We start from the raw sequence: 16096 nt of genomic DNA on the forward strand, positions 1-16096 counted from the left end.
GTCAAAAGCAATTTTTGTTTTTAGAAGTAGAATGGGTATAAAATGATCTTTTAAAGTTTTTTTTTTTTTTTTTTTTTCTTTTAAAGAATTTAATTGGGAGCCCTCGCGTCTTTTTGTATTGTCTGTATAAACTGTGCATGCAGTGCTCGCTTTATGGCAGCTGCAATTAATAGGAGATAATGGATTAATACAATCTGGGGTAAAGACCCTGCCTCACTAATGAATAACAATAACTGGGGAGCTGCATACAGAATTATAACCATGTATACAAGGCATTGTTTTGCTATTCTACTTTATCTGGGTCTCCCATAGCACAACAGAGTCATCATGTCATTAAAGGGGTTATCCCAGATTAGAAAAACATGGCTGATTTGTTTCATAAAGAGTGCCACCCCTGACCGTGGTTTGTGTGTGGTATTGCAGTTCTACTCCATTTATTTCAATAGGGTGGTCCATAATGCTGCTGTTTCTAAAACAAATCTTTTGTGTTTTTCTAGTGCAACCCTCTCAACTTGCAATGGTTAGATCACTCTGCTGACTATGGCAAGGGAAAGTGAAGCTGCAGAAAACTGGAAATTTCAGCCTTAGTTCCTTATTTTTTACTTAATTGATCAAAAACACAAAATCACCATTTTGAAATGTTTGTAACTAAACTTTCAATATAACATTATCAGACAATACATTCCCTAAAAGGGGGTATCTGGAACTTTACAAAAAATGTACCTAAGCACTAACAAGCAGGTAATTGGCGCTGTGCCCAACAGGCAGGTAAGTTGCATTCTCCACTGGGTATTCAGCTGCATCTGCCGACGCGGCGGGAATTCCAAGGTCATTCCGACTGACAGCTGGCTTCCTGAGATAGACAGCAGGGATCCCGTTATCAATCAGAATGACCTCGGAAGATCCGTCCTGTTTACAGAGCGGAGCAGAAAAGAAGCCTCCACTTTGTAGATGTGACGTCAGCAGAGGCTTCTGACTCCCCGACAGAAGGGTACTTAACCAGTTTTCCAGGGAAGAACGGTGTCGCAGTGCACAACAGGCAGGTAAGTTGCTATTACCTGCCTGTTAGTGCTTAGATACGTTTTTTGTAAAGTCCATGATATCCCGTTTAAGGCAGCATTGACACATCTGTACGCTGTCTTTTTTTTCCATTTGTCATTGAATCAATGGTTAAACAAAAGTTTGGATAGTCTACTTCAGTGTTTTGTTTTTTTAAAAGCCACTTTTTTTTTTTTTTTTTCAAACAATGAAAATGTTATCGATTTGAATAGTTGCCATTGTTAAGAGTCTTCAATGCTCACTAAAGCAAGTTCAATGTCTGACTTTAGCGCAGTATATTGTAGTTGCATAGAATGAATTAAAAACAACTAAAGAATCATACCAATACACTCAGTACATGCAACTTCATACACGACGCACAGTCCCCATGTCCGTCACTCCTCCTCTAAAATGTAATTAAAGAGAATGTTCACTACCTTTTCATTGATGACCTACCCGTAGGACAAGTCATCAATATCTGATCGGTTGGGGTCCGACACCCGGCCGCAGCCACTATCAGAAGACTGAGCGGCTCCACAACCTAGCATTTGCAGCCACCAACGAGAACAGTTGATTGTGGGGGGTGTCGGACCCTGATAACGGTAGGTCTTCAATGAAAATGTAGTGGACAACCTCTTAAGTATCACCTTATACAGACACATTATAGAGGAAAATATACAGAAGGCTGCTGGGAATCTTCTTGGACTGTGTCTGTGATTGCTTACTACCATCCCCTGGAATCTGGAATTCCAGCGCCATTATGCCAGTTCTGAAGGTTTATGAAAATGAATGTTTAAACTGTATTTAGTGATAAAATTGTGAATGTGTGGTTTGTTTGGCTATTTTCTTGCTGAAGGGGGCAAGTTTACCTTTCAAATGGTGTGTGTGTGTGGGTGCAGTATGAACGGGGATACAAAGTAATCATTGAAAAACAGTGTTTAGATATAATAGATTAGAATTAATCAATATTAAAGCCAAGTATCCCAGGTACTATCTACAAAAAAGTAGATATAAGTATTGCACATAATGATAGCAAGAGAAAAAGACCAAATGGATACTGTCAGTGTGACAAGAAAAAAATTGAAAAAAATATATAAGTACTAATGGTAAAAAGTGCAAGGAGTGTATATATATGAATACAGCAATAAGTTAAGTAAAAAATATATAAAAAATGTCATAATAAAGTGCATGTGCAAAGTGACAACAGAAAACTGATATGCCAATTAAAGCCTAGTGCATTCAAAAATAATGATGAAATTATTTTAAATAAGGCAACTCTCAAAATATATAAAATAATGTGCGTGTGTAAAATGTGGGAAAAGCAGGGGGGAGGGAGGGTATTGACTGGTCACAGAATGATTTAAATATGTGCAAAGAGCTGATTGATCACAGGTGCCGTAGAGACTCCTAAATATATATGGTATAGAGGAAATAAAACTTTATATTACACATTTTTATAACGCCAAGAATTACGGCATCAAATGGTCAATAAACAAAGAGTATTAAGCCAGATACATAGGCAGAGAAGCAATAGAATACCTTGGTGTATTAAAGTCACCGTGTATGGCACACCCCGATGCGCGTTTTGGAAGCTTGTCCATCATTCCTCCACCGTCCAGTCCGGTATATCCGCCACCCATTTCACATAAGCCTTATCATAAGGCTTGACAACATATGACTAGACAGGAGAATATGCTGGTGTGAGGGGTTTAGATCATTCAGACGTCCCCAAAAGCCGCTCCAATTTTGAACACCTTAGGGAAACTGGCACTTTTCCAAACTTAAAAGAAAAAAAAAAAGGGTTTAATATCGTGTTAGCCAACTGAAAAAAAAAACTTTGCACTCAGTGAGAAAAACAAGATAAATTGTAGTTATGGTTAGTGATGCGGGAGTGTCCTGGGATAAGGCGTTATATCCGAGCATGCTCGGGTGCTAACCAAGTGACTTTGACGTGCTTGAAAAATATGTTTGAGTCCCCGCAGCCGCATATCTCATGGTTGTTCAACAGCCACAACACATGCAGAGATTTCCTAACAAACAGTGAATCCCTACATGTGTTGTGGCTGTCAAACAACCATGAGACATACGGCTGCGGGGACTAGAAAATATTTTTCGAGCACGTCGAAGCCACTCTGTCAGCACCCAAGCATGCCTGCTCTGCTCATCACTAGTTATGATAGCTTTCTAATGGCTAACAAAAATAAAATATATGATGTTACAAAGCACGCTTTCAAGATTTATTCGGTCTCTTCTTTAGGCGTGGTATAGCTGAAAAAAAAAAACAGTACACTTCTCACAGATGTGTGAGTGTAACCTCAGATTAAGATCTCGTTTATAGCTGGGATTTTTCAGGACTGTCTGGGAAGCAACTTCTCAAGTGACAATTAGTACGGCTGCACTTCCTAGTCTCATTTTTTTTTTTTATAAATTTTAAAAACTCCTACGTGACACTTCATTTTTGTGTAATTTACTTTTTTAAGTTTTTGCTGATATCTATGGGAAAGTAACTATCTACTTTTCACTACTTTTTTTTTTACATTTTCCATGGCCACAAAGGACTAAAACAATTTGTTCCCCTTTCTGTAGCAATTATTTTTATATATCAGATACAGATTTTTGTTACAGGGCGAAGCTAGCTGCAGTGATTTGAATTGGCAGTGGCTTCCCCCCCCCCCTCCCCCCTCCCTACATTTACAGGGGCTTCTCACTAAATTAGAATATCATCAAAATGTATAAATATTTTAGTTCTTATACACAAAAAGTTAAACTCATATATTATACAGAGAAGGGGTGATCAATTAATTTTCCAGAGGAGTCACATGAGAGACCGTGACTGTTGTGGAGGGCCGAACCAATTAGCTTGAAATTAATTCTACTCAATATTAACTTACAATTAATATTAATATCACATCACTTAATATTACACAGCCTTCCCAAGTATTGCATGACAGTATACAGCCTTTCCATAGAATCCTCATGTGCTGTCACCCCCATAAAATGCCCATGTTCATCCCACAGAATCCCCATATTCCTACACATAAAAAAAACACCACATACTCACCTCGTCCCGTTCCCAGGTGCCCTGCTTCTGCCTCTGGAGCACTGACTCTCCAGCGGTACACAGCTGACGCGATGACATGATGTCATCGCGTCAGCTGTTTCACACGCTGATTGGTGGAGAAAGTGGCCTGAGGTCCCTCCTCCACCACTGCTGACAGTGGGAGGGAGACAGCGGGCGGGAGGGCATGGTGCGGCCCGCAGACCTCGGGTTTTCAGCCCCGCTGCGGGCCACACTTTGCCCAGGTCTGATATTGAGTCATTACAAACAGAGGGATCTATTTCAAATGTTGACATGACAGATGTCCAGAAGGCAGTCATTGACACACTCAAAAGGTCATTGCTAAAGAAGCTGGCTGTTCACAGAGTGCTGTATCCAACTATATTAATGGAAAGTTGAGCGGAAGGAAAAAGGTGCACAAGCAACCGGGATAACCGCAGCCTTGAAAGGATTGTTAGGAAAAAGCCATTCAAAAATTTGGGGGAGATTCACAAGGAAAGGACTTCTGCTGGAGTCATTGCTTCAAGAGCCACCACACACAGACGTATCCAGGACACGGGCTACAAGTGTCGCATTCCTTGTGTCAAGCCACTCATGACCAATAGACAACGCCAGAAGCGTCTTACCTGGGCCAAGGAGAAAATGAACTGGACTGTTGCTCTGTGGTCCAAGGTGTTGTTTTCAGATGGAAGTAAATTTTGCATTTCATTTAGGCATCAAGGTCCCAGAGTCTGGAGGAAGAGTGGAGAGGCCACAATCCAAGCTGCTGGAGGTCTAGTGTGAACTTTCCACAATCAGTGATGGTTTGGGGAGTCATGTCATCTGCTGGTCTAGGTCCACTGTGTTTTATCAAGACCAAAGTCAGCACAGCTGTCTACTAGGAAATTTTAGAGCACTTCATGCTTCCCTCTGTGGACAAGTTTTCTGGAGATGGAAATTTCATTCTCCAGCAGGACTTGGCCCAAGGTCACGGCCCCATGACATGCAGCCGCAGGAACTCGAATATAGTTTTCAAGCACACCGAAGACAATTAGCACACGAGCGTGCTCAGGTAACACCTTATCTGAGCACATTCACTCATCACTACTCCCTACACCCAGCAAGCACATGACTGCACTGGAGGAAGAACTGGCATTACACAACCACATGCTTCGTATTACTGTATAGACAGTGCTTGCTCAGCACCGTGTATACAGTGATTGTTGAGAAGGCAGAATAGACAGTCTGTTCCTTCTCTATGGAGAGCTTGGCTGTGTCTGACAGCTTCCTGCTCCTGCAGTGACATTTTAGAACACAAACCGCCTGGATATTTAAAGTCTTTGGGTGGTCCAGAAGCAGTTCAACAATGTAAATTTGATAACATACCAAGGAGTTATCCAGGACTATTTTATTTATATTTCTATTTTTCTTTACTTTGGGCTTAAAAAACGAAGAGTCTGGTACTTTCTTACTACCTGCCTGTTCTACCCGGCGCCGACTCATTGTGGTCATTGACCACTCCTGCCGGCAGTTCAGCTGCTCTACATCAACAAAAGAGCTCTTCCTCTTCCGGGCGGCTTTGTCGATGGGGTGTGACTGCTGACATCATGCTAATTGGTAGCGGCTCCCCGTTGTTAGGCAGCGGGGAGCCAACTGTCAATGAGAATAATATCAGCAGTCGCTCTCCATCAGCTTAGCGGAAGAGAAGCTGATGAATCGCCGGCAGGAGTGGTCTGTGACAACAGAAATCAACGCTGGACACATCAGGCAGATCGATACCATCTGACTGCCTATTAGTTCTTAGGCCCAGAATAAAAATATTGGAATATATATATATAAATACTGGAATAAAGTGATGGCTGTAAAAACACATCTTCAATCCTTTTATCGTCTATGGCAGGGCTCCCAAACTCCAGTCCTCAAGGCCCATCAACAGGTCATGTTTTCAGGATTTCCTTAGTATTGCCCAGGTGATAATTGCATCACCTATACAGTACAAGGGAAATCCTGAAAACATGATCTGTTGATGGGCCTTGAGGACTGGAGTTGGGGAACCCTGTCCTATGGGAATGTGACAGATCACCCTGCGCTGTATTCATCTATTTCCGGCAGAATCACCTATTTATTTTTTAACCACGTAACAACCGGTGTATATTTTGACCACAACCATTAAAGGGGCTGTCCAGGATTCTGTTGCTTTCTTTCAGAAATAGCGCCACCTCAGACCATGGGTGGTGTGCGGTATTGCAACTCGGCTTTGTTCACTACAATGGGACTTATTCGCAGACACAACCCAAGGTCAGAGGTGACGCTGCTTGCCCCCCACAAAGACATTGCAGGGAAGACAATACTTACCAATTTCCATTGAGTAAAAAAAAAAGTTATTGCTATTATGAATACGCACACTTCACAAAAAAATGTTTTCTCACAGCTTTATAGGTCACAAAGTTCAACAGAATCAGCCCCAGCTCTTCAAATAAGATTGAAAAAAAAAAGCTGATTGACATAAAATAATAGAGGGTTAAACATATCCATGACGAACATCGCACTGCACATGACAAAACATGCACTTATATGTAAAAACATCGTTTTATTACATTTCGCTTTTTTTTTTTCCTCAGCAGTTTGACTCACACAGGCTTCCGTCGCTCAGCGCTAGGATTCCCTTTTCTGGGTCTGTCCATGCTATAGAAGCGTTACTTCCGCCAGTAAGTATTAGCCAATGGGAGAGTTGGAACCAGGATCACGTGACTATTTCAGAAGACGTGAGGATGCCGGCGCTCAGAGTTCTCCGCTGCGTGCAGCGTGGAGGTAAGAGGCGGCGGAGGGGTCAGCGCGCAGGATACACGCTGTACCGGCGGTGTATGCCCGTACTGTGTCCGTATGAGGCACGCACGGAGCGCTGCAGCACGCCTAGTGACAAATACGTATCTTGTTACCACATGGAAATGTTATTCTGTCTAGTTGCAGTACACACAGGTCTCCACTAGAGCGGCGCTAGTGGACGCCCAGATTGGCTTCTCTCCTGTAATAAAGCCTCGCTGTCCCAGTTTTCTGCTGCCCAGTTATTTCAAGATCGCTCCTAGGAAAGCGGATGGTGTGCAATATTAACCCATGATAGTGCGACCACCATTGGACAAACCCCCCCCCCCCTTAAACGTTTAAAGGAAGCTATCGTCACAAAATGACTCGTTGCCTAAGTCATGTTTGTTTTTGTTGTTTTTTTTATACATTTTTGCCTGTGAGTTTTTCTTTCTCATCTGTATAAAAAAAAACATTTGTAATCCTGTAATTAACATTGGCCACTAGGATTGTTTTAGACTGCTGTTTCCTGTCCTCTCAGGAAGCATTTTCAGCGGTCTCATTATCATCAGAGGCAGGATTACGACGATTGGTAAAACACATCTACACAGCTGAGAACTGAGGATTCACCAGTGATAATAGGCGACGTCACAGATCTGAGCTTCTGCAGGAAATTGGAGAAAGCCCAGCACACGACCTGGTTTAAACAGTTGGTCGTTTTCTGATGACGCCGTTCCCTTAGACTGTCCTCATAACATAAAACATAAACTTAGCCCCCGGTCCGTTGCTGTTCCACGATGACGGCATTGAGATTCCTGGTGGTTACGTGGCGTTATGTCACGTGACCGCTGCAGCTAGTCAGTGGCTGATGATTGGCTGCAGCTGTCATAGTGCTGCCTCACGTGACTCCCGGCGATGGCACTAACCACATCACAGAAGCGGCGGTGCTGATCTGAAAGGTTAGTATATGGCTTATTCATTGTTGCGTAGTACAGTTAGTAAAGGGTGATCCAGTAGTGGACAATCCCTTTAAGGAAGCAGCCAATTTTCGTTTTCATTTTTTCCTCCTCTTCTTCCAAGAGCCATAACTTTTTTTTTTTTATTCTTTTGTTGACATCGCCGTGCGAGGAGTCCTTTTTTACGGGACGAGTTGTAGTTTTAAATGACATTAGTTACCTTACCATGTCCTGAACTGAGAAGCTAGGAAAAGATTCCAAGTTAGGTGAAAGGATGAAAGAAACACAAGTCCCCCTTTTTTGGCGGTATGTTTTTATGGGTTTCATTGTACACTAAAAATCTTCAGACAGCTTCATCCTCCAGGTCACTACAATCCTGGCTGTACCAAACCTATATTGTTTTTTTTTTTTTTAAATCTATTATTATTTTAGTGGCTTCAAAAAATCCGAAAAAAAGCATTTTGTATGGCTTTTTTACCTTTTATGGGATAAATAATTTTACATGTTTAAAAAATTGGACTTTAACAGACATGGCAATACCTAATATAACCATTATGTAGTAATGTCCCCCCATCTTGGGCTCCTTCCTGATATATATGACTCCCATCCTGGTATACCTGTCCCTCAACCTGGGCCCTTCCTGCTATATATCCCTCATCCTGGTATACATGTCCCCTGTTCTTCCGTTGTTCTTTAATGCATAGAAAAAAAGAATGACTCTACTCACCTTCCCTGTGCTCCCCCGTAGTGCGGCGTCCTTCTTCAGCCGTCAGATGACTTCAGCGTGCAGGCGACGGGAGCACGTGACGTCACTGCTATGCGCCCCTGGTCACGTGAACCCAGACGTCAGCTTCTGCGTTCTGATTGGCCGGCGGCGTTTATTGCTGCGTATAGCCCTGGCGGGTCTCTGTACAACAGTACACTTCAGCTGAATGTGCATCTGAGGAGCACATCCAGTTGAAGTTTGCGCTGGCATCGGTGGGCCCCTCACCCACGCGGGCGATGTTGCCACCTCTGCGAGTGTGATCGTTACGCCCCTGTTTTATGAGCCGACACCTTTCTTATATGGAGCAGGTTCAACTCTGAGGCCATCCCCCACAGCCGGAGTCCCTACGTGATCCGACAGGGTGAAGTTAGCTGGAGTGATGTGCGCACGGCTCTTAATGACTTGGAGCCTGCAAACCACCTCCAACCAGCTGGAATCCACGGTGTGATGTTGTAGCGGCGTGGCACATCAGGCCTACTAGTCAGAAGAGGCGCTGGAGGTGCCAGAAAGTAGGAAGAAGTTTGCAGGGCTCTTTTCCAGCGGCCACAGACTACTGACCTGGCCACTGGACAAGGGATCCTCGTAATCGGTTCTCTCCTCTTTAGTATACAGCCATTGATGATTTTCCTATTGAACTAAAGCATTATTATCCAGTTTTATGCTCGTCATGCGCTACAGAAAAGTGGAAAACACAATGAGGATGTGAACCCAGCCTTAGAGGGAATGCCGGTTGGTCAATTGCTCGCAAATCCTTTCCTCGGTCCAGCATAATTACTCGGGTCTTCAGGAAAGCGCTCGGCGTTCCCACAAACAAATGAATAGACTTTGGTGTAACCGGACTGGAAGTTACAGTCTAGGAGCAAATATGATGTCTCCAAATTTGCCAAACCACTTTCATCTGGGTCGTCAAAAGCTGGGCAGCCGAGGCATGGCGACAGGATATGATGTCGGCATTACAGAGACATTGCATTCCAGCGAGACCGGTCTGTGCTGCACAGCTACTAGCAGCTTGTGGTGTATATCTATAATGGTGGGTGTCTTTGGTCAGGTCTATATACAATGGGGAAAATACAGTAACTATTTGATACACTGCCGATTTTGCAAGTTTTCCCACCTGATTGACGAAAATAGAGTTGGAACCAGCTCAACACACCAGAAAAATTTAAAATTCACAAAGTCTTTATTGGAAATCCTTTAGAATTGAAAGTAATGAAAAAATGGGCATCTCAGACAACAAAGCAATAAAGAGGGGTGGTGTGTATAACAAGAATCAATCCATACGCGTTTCAAGATATATGGCTCTTGAACACTGGAACGTTTCCCACCTACAAAGAACGGAGAGGTCTGCAATTTTTATCGTAGGTACACTTCACCTGTGAGAGACAAAATCTTAAAAAAAAATCCATAAAATCACACTTTATAATTTTTACATAATATACATTTTATTGCATAAAATAAGTATTTGATACAACAGCAAAACAGAACTTAATATTTGGTACAGAAACCTTTGTTTACAATTACAGAGGTCAGACGTTTCCTGTAGTTCTTGGCCAGGTTTACACACACTGCAGCAGGGATTTTGGCCCCCTCCTCCATACAGATCTCCTCCAGATCTTTCAGGTTTCGGGGCTGTCTTTGAGCAACGTTGAGTTCAGTTCCCTCCAAAGATTTTCTCTTGGGTTCAGGTTTGGAGACTGGCTAGGCCACTCCAGGACCTTGAAAGGCTTCATACGGAGCCACTCCTTAGTTGCCCTGGCTGTGTGTTTCGGGTCATTGTCATGCTGGAAGACGCAGCCATGACCCATCTTCAATGCTCTTACAGAGGGAAGGAGGTTGTTGGCCAAAATCTCGCGATACATGACCCCATCCATCCTCCCTTCAATACGGTGCAGTCATCTTGTCCCCTTTGCAGAAAAGTTTCCCACAATATACAGCAATGTACTGTCAATTAAAGAAAAAAAAAAATGCCACTCACCTAACCCCTGTTCATAGCACTTAATGATCCGTTTGTGCATGAAACTATAAAATACAACTCTTACTTGATGCCGTAATGTGATTTTTCTAAATGAAAACTTAAGCATGTTATCTTCAGTCCAAAATGTGTTGAATATTGTTTTTCTTGATTTTATCTTTTTTGCTTAGTTTTTGACACAGAGCTGTTCACATCCATTCTAAACCTTTAATTTGAAAGTGCCCTTCTGGTTTCCTGCAGCCACCCCTAGAGGGAGCCTCCTGCATACTGTCATTGTTTAGTTGTATTCACTCTACTCCAGAGCTCCATCTAGTGGTTGCTGCAGGCAGACAGCATCTTAACATTTTTCTACAGAGCCAAGAAAGACCTAGTAAAAAAAAAAAAAGTTTTATTAAAATATACAGAGCAAAATATTGAACTGAGGTTTTTTTTTCACCAGTTTATGTTTGTCAACATATCCTTTCTAGTTGGTAATCCATATCTGATTACCACAATACCCACCATCAGTGAAGGTGAAATCTGACGGTGTACTTTTAGTAGAAGTTGTGCTTGGTTTCACAGCTCGGTCCCGTTCACTTGGGTGGGATTGAGCTCCAGTACCAGGTACAGCCTCTACGGAATGTATTGGAGCTGTCTCTCGTATACATTGAAGAGATTCCAGCCTCTGCAAACAGCACACTGATGGGGTTAGTAGTCAGGCCCCTCCTACATATAAGCATTTACTAGTAAAGTACTGGAAAATCCCTTTAAATACAGTATTGTAATGGGCCTTTTACGTCTTCTGGATGGGATTTCAGATTCTTTCTTTCCTTTACAGATAAGCCGTTGCTAGAAATGTCTGGCCGCTGCCTATCTCTCGTCTGATTTGGCATCGTTATGGTGTCGATAGCTGTCAATCAAACAAGATTTTCGCCGGCCTCAATCCTATTCACCTCCACCCATGGAAATAAATGTTTGTGCGGCTCGTTCTGATTGGTTGCGCTGCGTAAATATTCCGCCGTTTGATTTTTATTTTGACTAAAGAGGTTTTTTTTCCCTCTTAAATTATTGATGTTCCTTATCTACTACTTATCAGAAAAGTGGGGGGAATGAGGCATTTTTCCAAATCAATGCTTTGATATGACTGTACCTGGTCCCCAATCCATCACTGCCTAGTGTCGCCTGTCTCTCGGAGCCTTCATGTGTTTTCACCAGTGACTGCCATCTCAGACGATACAAAGGTCTCATTCATCTCCTCGTTCCACCAGCTCCTTCCCTCGTGACAATTAGCGTCTCTCGTGAAAGACTAAATTGTTAAGCGTAGAACATTTAAAATAAAAGCATTCAAACAATTTGGATGTGCTTTTTATATATTTCTTTTATGTTACCAGTTTGATATAAATATCTTCAGATTACTGGAGAATATTTGTGCCCTTGTAACCGTTTTATTTTATTTTTTTACCTTTCTGGATTTCCGCATATTTCTGCAAATTGCAAGCTAGACAAAGTGCAGTAGTTTAGTCATTTTGTCGAGAATTGCCAAAATGTTTCCCCGCTTTTCATGTTGTATGCAGTCAAATATGAATGTCTGCGGTTTTTAGTTTTAAAATTGGTTTGAAGCAAAAAGTATTTATAAATACATTTCAGAATGTACAAATTCCATAAGGCTGTTCCCACCACATTCGGGCCATACAGATAAGGTACATACGGTAGTTAAAAAAAAAAAGTAAAAGCATATACACTGCAAAAATCTAATGAAAATATACACATTTTAGCCAATGTAAAGAGAATCTGTCAGCAGATTTGTACTATGTAATCTGAGAGCACCATGATGTTAGGGGTAGGGACCCTGATTCCAGTGTTGTCACTTACTAGGCTGTGCTTTGCTGTTTCAATAATATCAGGGTTTTATCAGCTGGAGATTATAACTACAGGACTAGGTGTCTCGTGCCTCTGTAAGGCTAGTTTCACACTAGCGTTTCTCAGAGATGCGCATGGCTGCAGACGTCCTCCGTGTAGCTCCGCCCATTGCCACACCTCCTCTGGTCTGCTCCGCCTACGGCCGCATGCGGCCTGGGTATCTATCTTTAACATTAGGTACGCAGGCTGTGCGGATGTATGTGGCTGCGTCCGCATGCGTCCTTTTTGACCAGCATTGAACACAAGTTGGGTTTTTTTTCACCGCATCGTCAAAATGACGCATGCGGACGCATCCGCACGGCCTGCGTACCTAATGTTAAAGATAGGTACACAGGTTGCATGCGGCCGTAGGCGGAGCAGACCGGAGGAGGTGTGGCAGTGGGCGGAGCTACACGGAGGACGTCCACAGCCATGCACATCTCTGAGAAACGCTAGTGGGAAATTAGAGAGCAGGTAGCGGGATGCAATGACGGACAGGAAGCAGAGCAAGGGTTGACAAGTTTAGTAACGGGAATACTCCATGCAGGGAGGTAAAGGGGTAAACAGTATAAATGGAAAAGGATGTTGGGAGGTAAAGGTTTAAATGGGATTCAACAGTTTAGATGGCAAAGGATATTGTAAGTAGATGAACGACGGTTCAGATAACGGCAGTTCTTGTGAAGCACTTGTCAGGAGTTCCGCCAACTATATCTCCTGCTGAGAACTCAATGGCGGCAGCAACGGCTGGCGCGGTGTCTTTTCCAGAAAGGTTCTGTGGGCCTTAATGTCCCGTCTCCCGGCAGCAGCGGTCGGTCTCCGGTACCGTCCGCTGAGCCTAGTCAATATGTTGAAGTGGCTGACAAGGGTGAGGGCCACATTCCTGTACGAGCCCAACGTGGCTCTGCAAATAGACACTAATGAGGTCAGGGCAGAGGTGTCTGGGCAAATATTCTCTGGCAACGTCAGGGTGCAAGTGTCAGTCCCGTATGTGGTCCCTCTTATGTGGAACGTGTACTGTACTCATGGACATGGAGCATATGGCACCTTATTCTCTGGTCGCTACTGGGCGCGCTGCACTTTCCTCTTCATGCTGCGCGCTGCCTGTTCGTGTCAAGACTCAAGCGCCGACAACCACTGGCGCGCAGCTTCTCTCTGGTGGTCACCAGCACACTGCACCTTCTCTCTGTAGTCACCGGGCACACACTGCCCGTTTCTCTCCCTCTCTGGTCCCTGCTGCTGATGGCGGAAGCTTGCCTGCACGATGCTGGTGCTCCCAGGATGGAGCACTTCTCTCTTCCTGAACTGCTGTGGCACTCCCGACTCTCCTCAGTGCAGCGGTCCCTCTACAAGCATTGGAGGACCCTCTCAGTGCTGCCTGTTGCGACGCCGGTGCTCTCTGGTCTGGGCAGGGGAAGCAGAGCGCTCCGCTCACTGCTCTGCGTTTGAGTCAAACCGACCTCCTGTGCACGCTTTTCCTTTTTATGTCCCCGCTGCTGCACGTGCTTTTCTCCTCTCACTCCTCACTCTCTTGGGACAGCAGGAAGGTCCGACTCACTAGCGCTTCCCCCATACATCATGCTCCATATAAAAGTGGGAATTACAAGCATCAAACGTACGATGTATAGATAAAGGTATTGGGAGACTTCACTGTATCGAATTTGGGTTTTTCATTTAGTCCTATCACCACTGGTTTATATCCTCTGGCCTCGCCATGCCATCTGTGTTGGCTAACATTTGGGTAAGAATGGCTCAGTTTAAAGAGCTCAGTGAGCAGAGTGGTCCTGTCATACCATGTCATCATTGTAAAAAGTTGATTTGTGAAATTTCCTCCCTCCTGGTTGAGGGAGTTTAGTCTGGAAGAACTTGAATAGTCACTTAGAGCCCAAACCTCAGCCCCATCCCACACCTTTGGGATGAGCTAGAGCGGAGATTGTGAGCTCGACCCCTCTCCAACATCAGTATCTGACCTCCCAAATAATTTTCTAGATGAATAGGTAAAAATTACCACAGACCTCTCCAAAATTCTGTAGCAAGTCTCCCCAGAAGAATGGAAGCCATTATAGCTTCAAAGTGAGAACCAACTCCATATTCGGATGATCCTTTATTAAATACAATATACCCCAATATAAAATTAAAATAACAGTAACTCCCATGCTGCATCGGCATCTTTCCAGCAATGTCGGCACTGGTGCCCCGGGGCTTGCCTGACATTGGCTCCAGTGCTCACAGGACATAACAGTTAGCGGACACTAATAAGCTAAGGTTCGTTTAAGGGAAGTTCTCACTTGGCATAATATTGTGGGAGACCCAGAGCCCACATCGCTGGAATGGTGCAGGAGGTGAGTTTCTGTATTATAATTTTACATTGGGGTATATAGTATTTAAGAATGGATTGTCTAAATAGTGGATAACCCCTCTAATTCCTATGGTTTTAGAATGGGATGTTATAAAAGCTCCTGTAGGTGTAACGTGCATGTATCTGTGAAACTCTATTCGACAGACAAAAGCTAGAAGACCATCCTGTCGGTCTATAACAGCCCATTATAATTCATATAGTCTTTGTTTTGCTTTATAGAATACTGACTTCTCTGTTCCATATGGAAACATCCAGTAAAAAAGAAAACGTACGTCATGGCATACAATTTTTGCAATGAGAACCCATATGAAGGCAATAATAACCCAAAGAGCATATAAACCCATACAACTGAATTTGTTGAAATGTTTAAAATGACAAGAATGCAGAAAAAAAATATTTTTTAGCAAGTACATAAGCTGCTAAGCTCCAATGAAGGAACTCGCATATATACAAGTGGTAGCACATACATATTTTAGCAGATATAGAAAGAGACGAGGCCCTAATTTTGTAAAATATCAATGTCTAAACTTTCCCACATAGGTAGAACAAAGGGCACAAATTGAGAGTAAACTTAAATTTATGGACTGCGATTTGCTTAAATGTCCCCACCACCCCAACGCATGTTTTGTTACCTCTTCAAACAGCGGTGCCCTGAATGCTGAAAAATACAGGCAGATAATTGTCCATCACGCACTGCCATCAGATTTAGATTTCTCTTTTCTTCATTCGTTGCATTTTGTCAGCTGTTAAAAATAAACTGTTCACATTTCTCGTTTTTAAAACATTCTCACTTTCCATCAGACGTATGACAATAATGAGCATTGCTTTACCTGTACTTTTTAATGGTTGGCAGATTGCTCTTTTACGCTGTTTGCTTAAGCTTTGGTCACAGGTGTATTAGGGTGTTTCAATGAGGTTTCCAGCAGTCTGTCTAGTATTTCTGATAGGAAAAATATTGTCATTGGCACTGCTATTTTTGTTATAAAAATGCAGAAAAAAACTGATGGACTCTGTGGTGTAGTGACCACTGTGTCCGCTAGCCGGCGCTGTATGGATGTCCCAGGAGAGTGGATGAATGGCGAAATACGGAATGACCGTTATGTATCTCAAGGTGGGTGGCCTTGAGATGGAGATTTATGTGTGTGTTAATCAGCAGTGATACTGCTGAGGTGCTGGTTCAATGTGTCAGGAACTAGTTACCTCCAAACCCACCCAGGGGGGTGTGTTTATTAACGCTATTGTAAAGTGTATGTGTGTGTGAAGGACCTGTGATGAGGTCATAGCCATGTGA

The 16096-nt window shown here is 43.2% G+C and overlaps 1 protein-coding gene across 3 annotated transcripts in view; it reads left to right on the forward strand.

The window, feature by feature from the left end:
• Positions 1 to 6770: 6770 nt before the first annotated feature.
• Positions 6771 to 16096, forward strand: part of METAP1D (methionyl aminopeptidase type 1D, mitochondrial) — a 223975-nt gene continuing 214649 nt past the window's right edge. For 2 of the 3 annotated variants that reach the window (XM_073545880.1, XM_073545882.1), the window contains exon 1: positions 6771 to 6886. In XM_073545880.1, coding sequence (XP_073401981.1) covers positions 6847 to 6886 — 40 coding nt within the window. In that variant the 5' untranslated portion in view covers positions 6771 to 6846. Of the gene's footprint in view, positions 6887 to 7722; positions 7837 to 16096 lie in introns of those variants that run through there. The other variant, XM_073545883.1, reaches the window with a different exon arrangement.

The sequence above is a fragment of the Dendrobates tinctorius genome, unplaced genomic scaffold (genome assembly GCF_039654945.1).
Source record: "Dendrobates tinctorius isolate UK_male_01 unplaced genomic scaffold, ASM3965494v1 ptg000143l, whole genome shotgun sequence".
NCBI classification, from domain to species: domain Eukaryota; kingdom Metazoa; phylum Chordata; class Amphibia; order Anura; family Dendrobatidae; genus Dendrobates; species Dendrobates tinctorius.